The sequence below is a fragment of the Danio aesculapii genome, chromosome 8 (genome assembly GCF_903798145.1).
Source record: "Danio aesculapii chromosome 8, fDanAes4.1, whole genome shotgun sequence".
NCBI classification, from domain to species: Eukaryota; Metazoa; Chordata; class Actinopteri; order Cypriniformes; family Danionidae; genus Danio; species Danio aesculapii.
In genome coordinates, this window is record NC_079442.1 from 25,425,113 (window position 1) to 25,441,888 (window position 16,776).

Sequence of the window (16,776 nt, forward strand, 5' to 3'; positions counted from 1 at the left end):
CAGAGAAAAATGAGCTGAGGGAACCACTCTGACAGACACTTTATAATGACTTCTGGATGCTGGAATCTGCTCTCCACTGCTAAGCAGAGCATTGAATTCAGCTTTTTTTATGACTCTATCCGTTTTGTTGCCATCTGAGATCTCAGTTCTTGTTTTTCCTTCAGAGGGAGAATAACATTTCACGATACAGTCAACATGTGGGTTTCACCACCATGTTTTGGTCTTCAAACAGAGTCTGTGATCTTTGGTTAAAATGTGAAATTCACTCGGTTGGGTCCTCTAAAGTGCAATATGATAATCTACTGGTGTCAAAATGTCTCGGAGAAGAGACAGATATGTGTATGCCTTACTGCCTAAGTGACTGAATGCTTCCTGAAGGAGGGAATTTTGCCGGATTCATCAGGATGTGAAAACAGCGGTGCTTTGTGTAATCTGTTTCAATCCTATCTGTAACATCGGTCATCGTCATCATCATCTGGTTGCTCGGCTCCTCTTATTGACTCGACCCTTTATCAACGTGCCTGATGCACCAGGCATTTTTCCATCATGTATAGAAGCTTCAGAGATATCAAGAAGCCAGTGTGCTGGTGTTTTTAGTCGTGTGAAGCCGACTGCACGGGTGAATATAGCTGTGCTTTCAGTGAAAACTTGTTCAATACTGGAAACTGACCCAATAATATGAATGAAAGGTGACTTGCATGGCCGATGTTCAGCAGTATATCATTGATGTGATATGCAGTTTTCACAGTGTGACTATGATGATAAAGACAATAAAGGAAAAGTCTGTTTATCATGTTACAAAGTTAAAGCTTGTGTCATCGGCAAAGATTTTTTTCAGTAGATGTCATCCGAACTCAGACTGGTCTTTAGTTGCTAAATATTGACATGGCTATTTAAAAAAAAAAAAAACATATCAAGATTCTATTTGCAGTTTTCTTTTGCTGTTGTTGGCATATTTCCTTCTGAAAAGAAAGTTTGGGACAGTTTGTAAATAATGCTGCTTTCATTTGCACTTGAGAAACTTGCAATAGTCTCGTATTCGATGGTGCAGTTAGACAACAATGAATATTTGAAAAGTTTGTTTATAGAATGATCCATGTTTATGCAGGTCTTTGGGTGGGAAGCATCCTGGATGATTTTGGTCAGTAGTTCATGCCTACACTTGTTTGTGCCTATAGACTGAACGCATCATATGCATGTACATGATGTCATCTTTCATGAAGCTGTTTTTGTGCTGTTTTTCAGACATCCTAAAACAGAGTTGTGTAAATGAATGGCTAAAGTCCAAGATGTACATTGGAAATAGACCCTTAGTCTTACCTTTCAACTCAAGTTCATTCACTGAACTGTAATTATAGTTTGGACTTGATTATTGGAGAATGTGATTGGACAGAATCTGTAGTGCAGGATGAGTCATCAATATTTTAGGGGTTTTCTCACACAAGTATGACTTAAAACGTTAACCTCAGAGGTTATCTTGCTTGTTGGTTGATGGTATGAGTACAATTGAGCTGATATGCATCAACAAAAAAAGACACAAAAAAAGGCTCAAAGCTTTGATTTCATCTGCAAAAACATTTTCTAACAGATATAGTAATTATCCTGGCTTTGATTGTTTCTTTGTTCCTCTTTATAATGGTCGAGAGGTTTAGTGAAGAAAACCTCAAACAAAAGAAGTACCTGAAGCACCACAGAAGAAATTTGAACTTTCCAAGGAAACCTCCCTTTCTCGCTAAGACAAAAAGAGGTGAATACTGAGGTTCTCGAATTACCTACTATTTTCGTGTCAGGAAAGGGAAAAGGTGGAGACTTGGCACAGCTATTTCGCTCTTGAGGACGGTTAGAAATGTCGCAACACTTTTAAATGTAAAGATGAGTGTTCAATTTCACCAATCGTAGGGCGAGGAAGTTGCTGATGCTGCTGCGAGCCAATCGCGAGCTCCAGCGGGAGGCGTGAACGCGCACGGGCATATATATACTGAACCGCGCACCTTTGGCCCCGCATTGCTGTGTTGGCGGAGACACGTTACGCGTCTACACTCAACGTAGTTCAAAACCGGTTTTTTGGTGCTTTCCCACCAAACTTTAACGTATTCCGTAACACTTGTATCAAGAAAGAAGACAAAATGGTAAGTTTGTTTCTATTCACTAAAATGTAACTAATAATATAGTTTAAGAATAAAAAGTAGCATTTGTGACTGCAGTCGCGTGGCTCTTTGAAGCATCTTAAAGGCACAGTTCATTTAAAAGTAAGAATTATGTCATTTACACTCGGCGATCTTTCGCTCTTCCGTTAAACAGGAATTTAGATTTTTGGCCTGAATGACTGCTTAAATACTGCCTAGATTCAAAATGTGACTGAAATTGCCAGTAATATTTGGGAAAGCCCATACATGTTTGTAGCATTCGTTTTTGAGAGAACTTTATTTTAAAGACATTGACGCTATAAAAGTAACTTTAGTCACATTATCTACTATATTTGTAACAACAGCCAACGTTTCGTCTCCGATATCATTGATCGCTTCCGTGTCTTTTATTTCCATGTGAAATATTCGCTCAGGAAGTGTGGCTCCATTCTACACTTTAAAAATGAATGTTATAATCGTGTATGTATAACAATAGTGTTATTTGATCTAAAAGCCAAGCAGGGCGCGAGGAATTCGCGGAATCCCACCGCGGAGGCCATTCACGCGCGCGGTCCGGTGGGAGCGCGAGGCTGGGGGAGGGGGAGTCTGCTGACTTTTTTCTCTCCATTTGTACAGACTTTTAGCCCTCAAGCTGCTCTAAAAGCGACTAAAGTACTCTTACTTATTTTTGGCGTGGCTTTGATGTTGGTAGCTGGGAAAAAAGTATTCTCCTCTTCCTCTAGGGCCATAGTTCAGGTTCCTGGCTCCTTCCTGTCGCCCATTTTGCGATAAAGCGCGAGATATCAGAAAGCACATACTGACTGACTGAGTCACTTTTATAGGGGTGAAGTGTTGCAAACAAAAAAAAAATCTGGTGGACCTCTTTGCGAGGTTAGTTTTTACGGGACTTTAGTTTTAAAGCGATGGTTCTCTCAATTTTAATTGTCCTCGCATATACCATATAATGTAGACCCCCTCCTCAATTCTTTACAGAGCAAAAAGGGAATGGTGAGTCAAGCTGTCAAATAGAGCATAACACGGTGGATTCACTGACAGTTCACAGACAAGTTTGAAACATTCCTTAACCATTTTGAAAATTAGTGTGAACTTTAAGCTGAGGAAGTGAAATGCATTGCTCAAATTGTTCTATAAAAACCGAGCTTACACGAGTTTCAGGAAGTTCTTCACTGACTAGGTTATTTTTAGTTTGGGTAATCGGGTCAAAGATTGATTAAAGCTAAATTTAAGAATCCGTTTGTTTCCAGGTGTTGTAGTGCCTTTTAGGGAACATTAGTAACTGTACAAAGTTTCACATACAGATGAAAATGTTGCCAAATGATCTCCTTTCACATCTATCAGGAAAATTCTCTACACGCCAGGCCAGTAGATGGCGCTGTCATTGTAAAGAAACACTCCACAAAAAAGTGCATAATTCACATCCACATGACATTAATATTTGTGTTATTTAATTTAAACTGAGACTTGAGTAGCATTTTTCAGAATTTTCCACTTACAACCACATTTCAGAATTCTTATGGTTTCATGCTGAAACACTTGTGTAAATAAATGGCCTAATAAACTGCATAAAGCTCTTACTCTAAAACATTGTGTAAACAACACCCTTAGTCTGAACTCCAGTAAAGTGATTATGATTACAGTTTCATCTTTAGCTGAATGAGGAAGTATGAATTTGATTACAGTTTTAGCCTCAAAGTCAACTTCCCACATTCAGCTGACTCTTTCAACTTGGCACTGGTCACATTTTTAAAACTATATTTATTTAATTTAATTTTGCGCTGCATTAAAAATTGGCCTGGCTAAAATAGTATGGCTAAAGCCTAAAAGCATATTTTGGTTTTAGTGTAAACCTGAAATAAAATAGGCCCAAAATAAATAAAAACTGGGGAAAATAATGCTAAATTTAGTGCAGTACAACTTCTACATTTATTGGCCTGCAGAAAATTGGCAGCCATTTAAATCACCCTTTTTTTTTTTTCCCCCTTTTGTGTAGCGTGAGTGCATCTCCATCCACGTGGGACAGGCCGGAGTACAGATTGGCAATGCATGCTGGGAATTGTATTGCCTGGAGCATGGCATCCAGCCTGATGGCAACATGCCAAGTGATAAGACCATTGGTGGTGGTGATGATTCCTTCAACACTTTCTTCAGTGAGACCGGCTCTGGGAAGCATGTGCCGCGAGCGGTGTTTGTGGATCTGGAGCCTGCAGTCATTGGTGAGTGGAGTAACACCTGAACCATTATAACTCCACCATTATAAAATAATATATAATCTTCTGCCGTGTAGTTGTTCAGTTAATAATTACACCAAAAATTTCCATCATTTGCACTAGTTTAAATCAAGTTTGCATCTGCCTAGCTTTAAATGCCTTTGCATCAGAAAGAGATTTAATAATACCTGTTGTTTCAGATGAGGTGAGGTCTGGAATCTACAAGCAGTTGTTTCATCCGGAGCAGCTCATCTCTGGGAAGGAAGATGCAGCCAACAATTATGCCCGAGGCCATTACACTGTTGGAAAAGAGATTATTGATATGGTGCTGGAGCGTGTCCGCAAACTGGTATGAACTATAATGCAGAATTTCTTTTTTAATAAGATTCAGGCTACATTTTAGTTCATGCAAATGGTCTTTAAATAACCCTCTTTTTATGTCCTACAAGGCTAATTTGGGTGTCAGATTTAAAGTGCATGTCATGAAGCAATGTTACTTATTGTGTGTTAGAATTTAACTGTAAAATCAAGTAATGTTTACAGTTGTGGGTGGAGGATGGTTTTATTAATCACTTTACAGCAATAGTTTAGACCAGGGGTCACCAAACTTGTTCCTGGAGGTCCGGTGTCCTGCAGATTTTAGCTCCAACCCTAATCAAGGTCTTACTAGGTATACTTGAAACACCCAGGCAGGTGTGTTGAGGCAAGTTGGAGCTAAACCCTGCAGGGCACTGGACCTCAAGGAACAAGATTGGTGACCCCTGGTTTAGACAAGTAAAATGGTAATTTACACTCATCCCGCATCTTAATGACTCCTCTTCTATGGATTTTTAAAGATTTGTTTGGAACCGAACCATTTTGGTTACACTAGACCTCTATGTATGGAAAAAAAACTATGTGTTATGCAAGGCATGTGTTCTACAGAAGTAGTCGTATAAATACATGAACAAAAATGCTAAATTTGGACTAATTTTTCTCTTCCCCCATCTGATCTAGACTGACCAGTGCACGGGTCTCCAAGGTTTCCTGATTTTCCACAGTTTTGGTGGTGGCACTGGCTCTGGTTTCACATCTCTGCTGATGGAGCGTCTCTCCGTTGACTATGGAAAGAAGTCCAAGCTGGAGTTTGCCATCTACCCCGCTCCTCAGGTCTCCACCGCTGTGGTCGAGCCTTACAACTCCATCCTAACCACCCACACCACCTTAGAGCACTCCGACTGTGCCTTTATGGTAGATAACGAGGCCATCTATGACATCTGCCGCAGAAACCTCGACATCGAGCGACCAACCTACACCAACCTCAACCGTCTCATTGGTCAGATCGTGTCCTCCATCACTGCTTCACTGCGCTTCGATGGGGCCCTGAACGTCGATCTGACTGAGTTCCAGACCAACTTGGTGCCTTATCCCAGAATCCACTTCCCCCTGGTCACATACTCTCCCATCATCTCTGCTGAGAAAGCTTACCATGAGCAGCTGTCTGTGTCTGAGATCACCAGCGCCTGCTTTGAGCCTTCCAATCAGATGGTGAAGTGTGATCCTCGCCACGGCAAGTACATGGCCTGCTGTATGCTGTATCGTGGCGATGTCGTACCCAAAGATGTGAACGCTGCCATTGCCAACATTAAGACCAAACGCTCCATTCAGTTTGTGGACTGGTGCCCAACTGGATTCAAGGTGGGAGAGATTGACAAATAAGTTTACAATTTTCTTTCCTCGAACTTCATTAAATTAACAACATCTCTTCTTTCTCAACAGGTTGGAATCAACTACCAGCCACCAACTGTGGTTCCTGGTGGAGACTTGGCCAAGGTACAGAGAGCCGTGTGCATGTTAAGCAACACCACAGCTATTGCTGAGGCCTGGGCTCGTCTGGACCACAAGTTCGATCTGATGTATGCCAAGCGGGCCTTTGTACACTGGTATGTTGGTGAAGGTATGGAAGAAGGAGAGTTCTCTGAGGCCAGAGAGGATCTTGCCGCACTGGAGAAAGATTACGAGGAGGTTGGCGCAGACTCCACAGAGGATGGAGAGGAAGGAGAGGAGTATTAAAGATGCTGCAAAAAGCTGATCTGAGACCAGTTTTAAACCCTGGCCAGGAGTCAGAAGAGAAACTGGTCCAACTCCAGCACTTATAATTAGTGTTTACCTCTCCATTGCCAAGCTGCCTTATGAATCCCAGTAATGGGAAACAATGCCCTGGTGTGTGTGATTTTTACATGTTCTGTGTTGTCCGGTTTCATTCTTTTTCTATACCCCTTTTCTGTCTGAGCTCAAAGAAACTGTTGCCGAAGGCATTTTCTGTCTGTGAAAGCACTTTGTTTTGTAAGCTGTCTTTGTCTCTCACACGTGGTGTAAGTGATCAATGCGGTTTCAGAATAAATTGTCAAAAGTGCCGATTGATTTGTTTGTGTATTGATTCCATAAAGGAAAGCCATTTGTTTAATGTCATAAATGGGCACGTGAAGCCTTTGATAGTTCATGACTATATCAATAATTCAATTGTGAACCGGTTTTAGTGGGCTAGTTATAATATTGTTAGCTGAATGAATGAACAAAACAAAATGATTAAATGAGCCTTCTGTTCAGTCTGTGAAAACCGAATTAAATGCCTCTGTGTTCAGTACATTTATTATAATTATTTAGAGCTTTTTAAAGCACTTTGCATTTTTGAAGGAGGAAGTCTTAACCACCTCCACATTATAAAGTGTGGGGCGAGTTGCACTGGACGCCCAAATCAAAGATTCATAACATTCTATACTATACAAGTGGTGGTTCTCAAACATTTCAGTACAATAAGTCAGTAGTTCCCAAAGTGGGGGTTAGGTGATTACCAAAACTCAAATAAAATGTATTAAATATTAGAATTACCATATTTTAATCATAAACCACAGAAGATAAAACCAGTAGTTTTTAATAGTAAAAAAACAACAACATGCAAATAAAAAGCCATCAGCCTTTAAATTCTAGTTTTTTTTTTTTATAGGTTTGGAGTGTTTATGTGAGATTAACACAGCAGCAATGGCGTCAGCTGCAGATTCATTGATTTTATGGCACCAGGTTAAACTTTGACACCTTTATGGCAATCAAACACATTAAAAATAAATACAGGCCACAACTGAATATTGAGAATGATCTCTTATTGGTGGTCTGCGAAATGAAACCAAGAATAGACTTGTGCTGAAAACATTGTGTCCAACAGTCCCTTTAGTTGAGGTTAATATTAAAATAAATGACTATAAAAATATGGTTGTTAAACCGTTGCACTTTTTTGCGTTGTCAATATACTTGTGTTTATAGACTTGTGTGTGCAACGTTTGTATATTTATAACCACCTCAAAGGAATTTAGGGGTTGCAAGTCTCTGGTATTGTTGTTTTAGGCTGAAAAGTTTAGGAACCCCTACAATAAATTACAAAGGACGCTGTTTTATTTTTGTATTTGCACTCAATATAACAGAAAAAATCACTTTAATGTTTGAGTTTACTTGCACAGAAAGTCCTGAACTACTTTTAGTAGCATTCAACATTTGTGAAGTTATTTTTATGTAACCCAGAATTGTGTAATTATAGTTTCCACCAGCAGAGGCTCAGTTGATTCTCCAGAATTTGCTGCTATTGGTGAAGCCATATTACTAACTCTGGCAACAAGCTTGACATTCCATATAGCATAAAACTAAAATGAAGAGGACAATGTGATGATTATTTTAATAGTTTGGCAAAAAAAGCTTCAGAAAATGTTATTACGGGCCAGATTCAAAATGAAACCACTTTACATTTATATAGATATATATTGTTTGTGTGACAAGGAGCATGCTGGATTTTAGGAATCATAGCATGATAATATTAATCAAAGATAAGTGATTGTAGTGCATGAATGCAATCAAATTATATTTTATTATTATTATTTAAATAATATTTTGCAGATAGGACCGTAAAGACATGACAAGAAATTTGTGGTTGGGAGAGGAGCGTGGGATTGGCAAAGAATCAAACTCCTTGCCATGGGCTTAGCTGCAATACATATCTGTATGATTAAGCACAAGGCTTTCTTTTTTCTTCTTTACCTGCACTATTTAATATTTTTAAATGCATAAACAATTAATGCAAGTCAAATTTTGTCATATAACTTGGGAAAATAAGGTCACGGCGACGTAGGCGCAGTAGGTAGTGCTGTGTATGTGTGTGAATAAGTGAATACGGTTGTTTCCCAGTGATGGGTTGCAGCTGGAAGGGCATCCGCTGCGTAAAAACATGCTGGATATGTTGGCGGTTCATTAAATTCATAAACTGGCGACCCTAAATTAATAAAAGGACTAAGCCGAAAAGAAAATGAATGAATGAAAATAAGGTCACATTGTTCTATTGTCACTCAACATTTATGTAAGTTACTTTGACCTTAAAATATCCAAAAGAATAAATTATCTGAATAAATTGCATTGTATTTTAGATTATGGGCAATGTAAACTAATTTTAATTTACAAGATTTTAAAGCAGTGCTGTTTATTTGATATGTCATTGAGTGATCCTTGTTCTAAATAAGACGATTTATTTTGCTTTATTATAAAATATATTTTAATTTATTGTATATAAAAGAAATTGCTACACTGGGAAACTCATGATAGTTTTACTGCATACAAACCATTTTAATTGTGGCAAATAAGGGAGGCTAACATAGTTGCCTTTATTTCTAAACACAAAAGTAGAGCGCTATTCAACGCCCCTTTATAATTCGTCACGCTCTCTTTACGTGAGTTATCCAATCATTAGCCGCAGTGAGTCTATTTAAAGAAGAAGTCCCGGCCACCAGCAGCTGTCACCTGAAGGTATCAGTGCGCGGAGGTAAACACTGGGGCGGAGCGACGCGGCTGATGGCGAGTTGGTGGCGAACGTGTATGTATAGATGCTCCGAACTCAAAAAGTTTCAAAATTAACCGGGAGCACACAATAATAAAGTTTTCACATAGAACTGCATTTAAACTTGAAAATACGTGTTAGTCACAGATGTTTGCAATAACCATTAGGTCTATTTGTACACTAGCTGGCACATGGAACATGAACTTGACAAAAGTGGATTTCCACGTAAATAAAATATGATATTTTAAAAGCGGAGTCTTTTATTTTAAGAGGTATTGCAGAGTAATCGATAAAGAACTGTACGTTTGTCTAAATATGAGGCGACTTTAAGGATTGTTTAATTTGTTTCGAGTTTAAATGGCGCATGCAATTGATGACAAAGAATAGCAACGTTTTTCCATGTTTGCTTACAAGTCAAGAAGAGAAACGGCATAAAATTCACGGCAATGAGCGGTACATATTACCTTTACTTTGTCCTTTAAACACGTTTGTTCTACGCTACAAATGAGTGGACACGCTGAGTTTGTCTCTAGATTTTTGAGCGGATGTGGTCTCAGCCTAAGAGCAGTCACGTCACGGTGAGTGTGTGTATGTGCGCGTGTGTGTTGATTGTTCGTGTTGTTCGAGTGTTGCCGGACTGGGGGAGTAACGAACGGACAGACCGTGTTGCGGATCCCAGGAAGTTCTGTCTCCGCTTTGCCGAGCGACTCGATTCTGCTCCGGAACCGGACCTGCAGGATGACCCAGCAGGGCCCGGCCGAGTTTACCCCACCGCCCGAGTGCCCGGTGTTCGAGCCCAGTTGGGAGGAATTTAAAGACCCGTTTGCGTTTATCAATAAAATCCGACCCATCGCCGAGAAAACCGGGATCTGCAAGGTTCGACCGCCTCCGGTGAGTGCTGTCCGGACAGTCTGAGACGGACCGGCTGAACCGGGCCGGATCTGCGGAGTGATTTTTGAGTTCGGTTTAAAGGGAAATGTCTCAACATGGCGGCGCAGTGACAGCACTGCCGAACCGCTTTGTGTTCAGCTATAGGCATCAGATCTGTTGCATTTCGAAAGCTCTGCTGTCTCAATGCTCGACCTGCCGGCCCGTATGACCCCAAATTCTGACCCACAAGCGCCATAACTTTGCCCAGGGCTCGTAAACGTTGCGGATGTGCGAATAATATACAGGAAAATGTGTCTTTTCAGCCGCTGTGCATGTAGTTTACGGCCTGGTTCGGTTCTAGTGCAGGATTAAACGTCACGTTTACTTGCAGTTCACTTTGTTGATCGTCAATTCATTGCTGATTTACAATATACGTTAATGTATCTTTTTATATTGTACACAATATTAGTGCGTGCATTGTTAATTTCTGCATCAACGTGAACCATCATCATTTACTCATCGCTTGATTAAAAATGGATTTCCTTGTACTTTTAAAGATAATCTATTGCCCTTATACAATAAGAAAAAAATAATGATGAGACCAAGAGATGCATGCCAACGCGGAAATAAGAATGTCCTTTCATTTTCACCTAAGCACATTTACTTTCTTCATAAAGTAATTAGTATCTGTTTTATTTTAAATTATTGCCCATGTGCAACAATAATGTAAATATAACCATTTTATGGTGATTTATTTTCCATATATATATATGTTGAGTTCTGGTCAGAACAAATTTATTGTGGGACAAAATTGGCTGTGTGCGGATTAGATTAATGCAATTAAATAATTATCGTTTATATTCAGCCCCTAGCTATAGTTCTCATTATAGCGAAATGATCCGGATCAGACCAGTATCTTTAATCTGAATTCGAACTCCCGGACCCATCTAAACCAGTCTGATTTCTGGTTTCAGTGGCGTTTATTTTTTTATTTATGTTAGTGAGCATTTGACAACCCTAAGGATTCTAACATTATAGTTTATTCGTCTTTAAAGATGGTTTTGTAGGCTATGTTTGATTAAGTTATACGATTATGTAAGTTATTTGTATTTCTGTACATGTATATTTAAACCATTATTTATGGTCTTGATTTTATTTTAAATAATTTTATTCAGATTAGCTTGCTCTGATCCACCAGTAACACGCGTTCTGGACCAGACTCGCTGGTTCTGACAGTGGCTCCGGGTTTGATGTGAATTCGGGTTCGTGTATTAATCTATTAAACTCGTAGCTACGTGACGCGATTCACGCATGAGGTCGCGGATGCGAGAAAGCATAATTACATATAACAGGCGATGATTAACTGGTAAAATCGGTCAAGCATCATTATTGAACGAAAGCTTCGCGTTAGTGACTGTGTTAATGGCCATCAAGTAATATCAGGTTTAAAGCTAAAATGTTTTTCCATATGTCTTATTGCTTTCCCTTATCAACATATACTCGCGTTGGTTCCTGAGACGTTTTAACCGTTTAGACCGGATTAAGTGCCTCATTGGCTCGGTTCGGCCCATAATCTGGTCCCGAACCCAATGGATAGAGGGATGAAGTCCTCGGGCCGGGTGCGTCCTCCATGTTGCGAGCTTTGGAGTGAATGAACCATCTGGCCATTTTGTGCCTTTCTGTAACTATGCTGCCTGAACAGCAAACAAGGAAATGCTGTATTAAATTGGTTTGATATGCATATAATTTACCTTCATGTCAAATATTACGTGTTACTGAGGTAAAAGATACAGGTTATGGTGCAAATTGTTCATAAAATGGGAAGCAATCTGTGTATGTAGCCAGTGATATCCATGTACAGTGGTTTAATGTAGACTCACAGCCATTTTGTGTTATGAGGAAAGAAATATGGCAATATGTTGAGTGAAACCTTTGAGTATTTTCTTCCAAGCACTGATTACATAATTACATTGTTATTATTATTATGTGGAAAACCAAAATATCCCCAGTTTCAATTCACTGAGGTAAATATATGTGGTTTGGCAGCTCAGTTTTATGGTAAAGATTGCACCATGAGGTCCCTTTTGTTGTGTGTGAAGGATAAAGCTTTATTGATTCCAAGAGGGAAATGTCTGGTTTCAGTAATCAAACTGTTAAATACATTGTATGTATCTGGAGATATGATTGGTTGTGTGTTGCTGTTTTGTTTTTTTGGTTTTTGAGGGCTGTGGGAAGCATGTGGCTGTGGAAGGCTTGAGACAAAGAAAACATGTTAAACTTGGACTAAGATGGTTTATAAAGGGGACTGAGCTTAACAAAAGCCACAGTTCCACCGTTTAGCTTTCTACAGCAGGTTTGCGTGTCAGTGATCTTGAGTTTTTTTCTAAGCTCACTTTTAGACACAGTGTAACGCAGATGCACATTCACAAGTTTGTAGACCACAAACCACAGAGCATCAGTCACATTTGAACAGAGTTGTTTTCATCAAGGTTTTTTTTTTTTTCTTCATATTAATTCATGAATGCAAAGAAAAAAAATAGAAGCTGGGAAATGGTCTCCATCTACTCAAACACTTCAGGCAGTTGCAATGAAGTTTATGTGTATGTAACTGATGTTTGTGTAGATATTGTGTGTCTGTTTATCAGGGTCCACTACCCTTAGTATAAATGTCTTATCTGTGAACATGAAAAACTGTTAACCCCTAATCAAAAACTCCATGTTTCATGTGCATGTCCGCATGTAAACGCGTTTTTGATGCTTTTAGAAAGTTCCAAAGCTCAATGAATTCAGAAAATAATCTCTGTTATAAAAGCTTCTCTTGTTTTGGGCATTTTTTTGTTCCTGACCTCAGTAGAAATGAGGCTCAACTCAAGGACACTTCATGGAGGTTTGATTTGCTGTGGATTGGAATGAAGTTTTTGTGTGTAGGTGAATATTTTACCCTAGCTGAATGTATGTATGGAAAAAAGTAATTTGCATAGGACCATATAACTGGTTTGCTGGTTCCTATTGAATGTCACAGCTCGATTTCTCAATTTAGCTTCAAACTGCAAAAGTTCATAGCAAAGTAAGAGAAATGAAAGTTTAATCATTGTGTGTTTACTTTGTGTGTTCAGGACTGGCAGCCTCCATTTGCATGTGACGTTGACAGACTTCATTTTACTCCAAGAATCCAGAGACTAAACGAGCTAGAGGTAACACCACAATTTTGCTTTTAAGCTAAAACGTTGTCTCACCATATTCATGAGGACTAAATATTTCACACTATCCCCTCAATTGTGGGGTGGCACAGTGGGTAGTGCTGTTCCCTCACAGCAAGAAGGTCGCTGGTTTGAGCTCTAGCTGGGGCAGCTGGCATTTCTGTGTGGTGTTTGCATGATCTTCTTGTGTTAGCGTGAGTTTCATCCGGGTGCTCTAGTTTCCCCCACAAGTCCAAAGACATGCCCTATAGGGAAATTGGGTAAGCTAAATTGTCCATAGTGTATGTCCTGGTCCTCCAAGTTGTGGGTTGATCATTGGGCGAACAACTCACCTCGTAAAATGAAATGTTTCGAAACATCAAAATGGTCCGGCCAAATATCAACTTAGATATAAATGGCCCTGGGGGTAAGTATCCTCACAATTGTAGCTAAAAGCTAACATGTGAGGTCATCTGAAGTGCTCCTCACTGTTTGAAGCACTCATAAATCTGCCAAATCATCAATCAACTGATATCAACAGGTTTTGTCACAGGGTTGGGTTTAGGGTCAGGGTTTAACAAATATCATCACTAGGTAGGAAAACCAGATGTCCTTATGAATAGTGAAACCGGAGGGTGCATGTTTGTGCATCGTAAGGTCAACGGTCACTGTCTTGTCAGCAGAATTTGGGTCTTTTGAGATGCCTGATATTAATTTAACACATCTCCAAGATGCTTAATAATTAACACATCCCATTCACAATGTTGCTGATTCTTATTTTCTCTCTTTATTGCCATATCAACCCCCTCCCCCTCTTTCTCACAGGCTCAAACCAGAGTCAAACTCAACTTCTTGGACCAGATTGCAAAATTTTGGGATCTACAAGGATGCACGCTCAAAATTCCCCACGTGGAGAGGAAGATCCTCGATTTGTACCAGCTCAACAAAGTGAGCGACACTTACAGTCAGGTTTTAATGACAGACTGTACAAGTTGTGATCCATTATGATTGCCAAAACCTGTTAACACATCTTTGTATGTGTCATTCATGTAACAGATGGACTCTTTATAGTTGATCAAAAGAAACAAAAGCATTGATGAATGTTTGTTATCTTTCTGTAATGAAGTTCAACACTCTCTTTCTCAATCTGCCAGTTGGTTGCAGATGAGGGTGGATTCGATTTAGTTTGTAGAGAGAGGAGATGGACCAAGATCGCCATGACGATGGGTTTTGCCCCGGGCAAAGCTGTGGGCTCTCACCTGAGAGCCCATTACGAGAGGATCCTGTACCCGTACAACCTCTTTCAGTCTGGGACAAATCTGCTGGTGAGTTTAACATGTAGATGTATCAGATCAATATATCACACACTCTGCATAAAGCTTTCATGCAGGAATTCACAGCATGTGTACGGGCAGATTTTTGGGGGGTTGGAGATTGGTTACAGCTGGTCTCCAGTGTTAGAGCTGTGCCTCCAGGGTTAGTTGTATTAGGTATGATTGAGAACACTATGGTTTCTGCAGAATGGTATTAAGTGTTTTAGCAACTGTCTATGTTTGTTTTCAGTATTTTGTGCAACTGCTGTTCGTGCCACAGCCAAATGTGGTCATAAATGACTTAACTTGGTGTAAAGATGAGTTTTAATCAACCTGATCACAAATGGATGAGGCTAAAGGCAGGTGTGAACAGGATCTAAAATGTTTTAAACATTTCTATTTTCAACCACCTACTGAGGTAGCTGAAAACGCATTCATGATTGCTTTCATAGTGTAAACACTCATGTGGCTGAATGCTTTCACGCAACCACAAAAGACCACCTACTTTCTGCTTACTGACCTATTTCTAATTACATTATGAATCATTCAAGCGTACAAGAGAGGCAAGATTGAAACTCTGACAGTAAGCTTGTACGGTTATTATACGACACACAATTTGTAAATTTCCCCAGTTAGTTTTAAATAAAAAGCCAATACATAATCCTGACCATAGATCTTCTGCTCAAAGAAAACAGGGATTGAAAGTGGACAAGAAATGGATTAAATTACCAGATGTCAATGGGAATGCATTTCCTTTATCTACTTGTGAGCCGATAAGCCAAAACGCATCTTAATACCAGGTGTAAGGAGGCAATATATTATCACTGTATTATCATTTAAGCAAAACCACATAGGACATTTTAAAGAGATCAAATATGTGTAGTTCAATTACAGTGTTACTCATTAAAAGTTTTAGGGATGGAAATTTAAGGATGGAAGAATATCAATAGGATAAATATGTTGGTCTGTATATACTTTTAGATCAATCTAAATGATATATTGAAGATTTGAAAGCATATATATATATATAAGTAATAAAGTGTTTTATAAATTATTTGTATCCATTTTAATGTATTTTTATCTAAAATCAGTGATTAATATGGTGGAGCTTAACAAAAATTATTGTGGAGCCTAACAGTTTTTTTTCCATTGACTAAATGTGTGATATCTCGGTTCGGGATATCAGTGACCTCTGACCTGAAGGTCACTGGAAATTTCTCTGTAATGTTCGATGCTCTTTTCTACATCAGGCTCCTGATTTTGCAGTCAAACTGTCACGTTTTGGGGAGCCTCCTGTGCTGGAGGAGGTATGTGTCGACTTTCCCCATTATCCAATTTGACGTTTTAAATCTGAACAGGATATGATGTCATTACGAAACCTGTGGCAATGAATGCTTCCAGTAGTTTCTCAAATGTGCTCCTGCTCTCGAAAATCGTTATATGAATTTATGCTAATAAACAATGTATAACCTGCCACTATCTTACACCGGAGATCTTCCTCATTTTTTATCACTTTCTTGTGTTTGACTTGTAAAAGCAAACTTTTGCTGCGTTTGGTAGTACGTGCATGCGTGAATGTTTTAATTTCTCTTTCCAAACCCATTTGAGGAACAAATGGGTATGAGCTGGTGTTTCTTTGACAGACAGCTTTCAACTGGTCCTGACCCCCTGCCAAACCCCCAGCTATCTTTCCGAGGCACTGTTGCTTTCATTCTCCTCCTCCTACTCTCGCCTTTGTTTTCACTTGCTGCTCTTTCTGTTTTTGTCTTTTTTTTTACTTCTGCCGCATCCTCTCTTCACCCCTCCCCCGTCCCACTCCTCCTCAAACCACAGAGACTGTGACCTGCTTTCTGTTCACACTAATCTCTTTACACCTCCAGCTGTTCTCTCTCCTCCTGCTATCCCCTGTCTATACGCTAATCTGTAATCTGATAGTTGTAGCATAACCAGGAATCAGAAAAGTTATTTCCCGCATGCACTCACAGACGTGACACTCTATATAGCCGGGCTAACAGGTTATTCACTCATTAGCACTGATCATCTGTGGGGTTGAGGGAAATGATGACAGTGATTTAGAGGGAATCATTTTAAAGGGTGAAGTTTCACAATTTCCAGTCTGGAGAACCCTGAGGTGACCTTCAAATGACCTTTGAGTAATAATTAAGTTTGTTCAGTTGATCTGGATTAAAAACATGCCTAATTTAT

General features: G+C 39.4%; 3 protein-coding genes across 4 annotated transcripts in view; all 3 read left to right on the top strand.

Moving 5' to 3' along the window:
* LOC130233444 (kelch-like protein 12) overlaps nt 1–808 on the top strand; it is a 22,538-nt gene extending 21,730 nt beyond the window's left edge. The window contains exon 12 of the mRNA XM_056463488.1: nt 1–808. This exon is cut by the window's left edge and continues 114 nt beyond it. Coding sequence (XP_056319463.1) covers nt 1–13 — 13 coding nt within the window. The 3' untranslated portion in view covers nt 14–808.
* Nucleotides 809–1,988: 1,180 nt separating this feature from the next.
* On the top strand, nt 1,989–6,749 carry tuba5 (tubulin alpha 5). Its single transcript, XM_056463489.1, has 5 exons — nt 1,989–2,129; nt 4,138–4,360; nt 4,555–4,703; nt 5,351–6,031; nt 6,113–6,749. Exons 1-5 carry the CDS (start codon nt 2,127–2,129, stop codon nt 6,404–6,406), a joined length of 1,350 nt encoding a protein of 449 aa, XP_056319464.1. The 5' UTR covers nt 1,989–2,126; the 3' UTR covers nt 6,407–6,749.
* A 3,033-nt stretch (nt 6,750–9,782) lies between these two features.
* The window catches only part of kdm5bb (lysine (K)-specific demethylase 5Bb), a 34,748-nt gene continuing 27,754 nt past the window's right edge, over nt 9,783–16,776 (top strand). The window contains exons 1-5 of one of the 2 annotated variants that reach the window (XM_056463490.1): nt 9,783–10,100; nt 13,196–13,273; nt 14,084–14,206; nt 14,413–14,583; nt 15,822–15,878. In XM_056463490.1, the coding sequence (XP_056319465.1) occupies nt 9,948–10,100; nt 13,196–13,273; nt 14,084–14,206; nt 14,413–14,583; nt 15,822–15,878 (582 nt within the window). In that variant the 5' untranslated portion in view covers nt 9,783–9,947. The remainder of the gene's footprint in view (nt 10,101–13,195; nt 13,274–14,083; nt 14,207–14,412; nt 14,584–15,821; nt 15,879–16,776) is intronic. The other variant, XM_056463492.1, reaches the window with a different exon arrangement.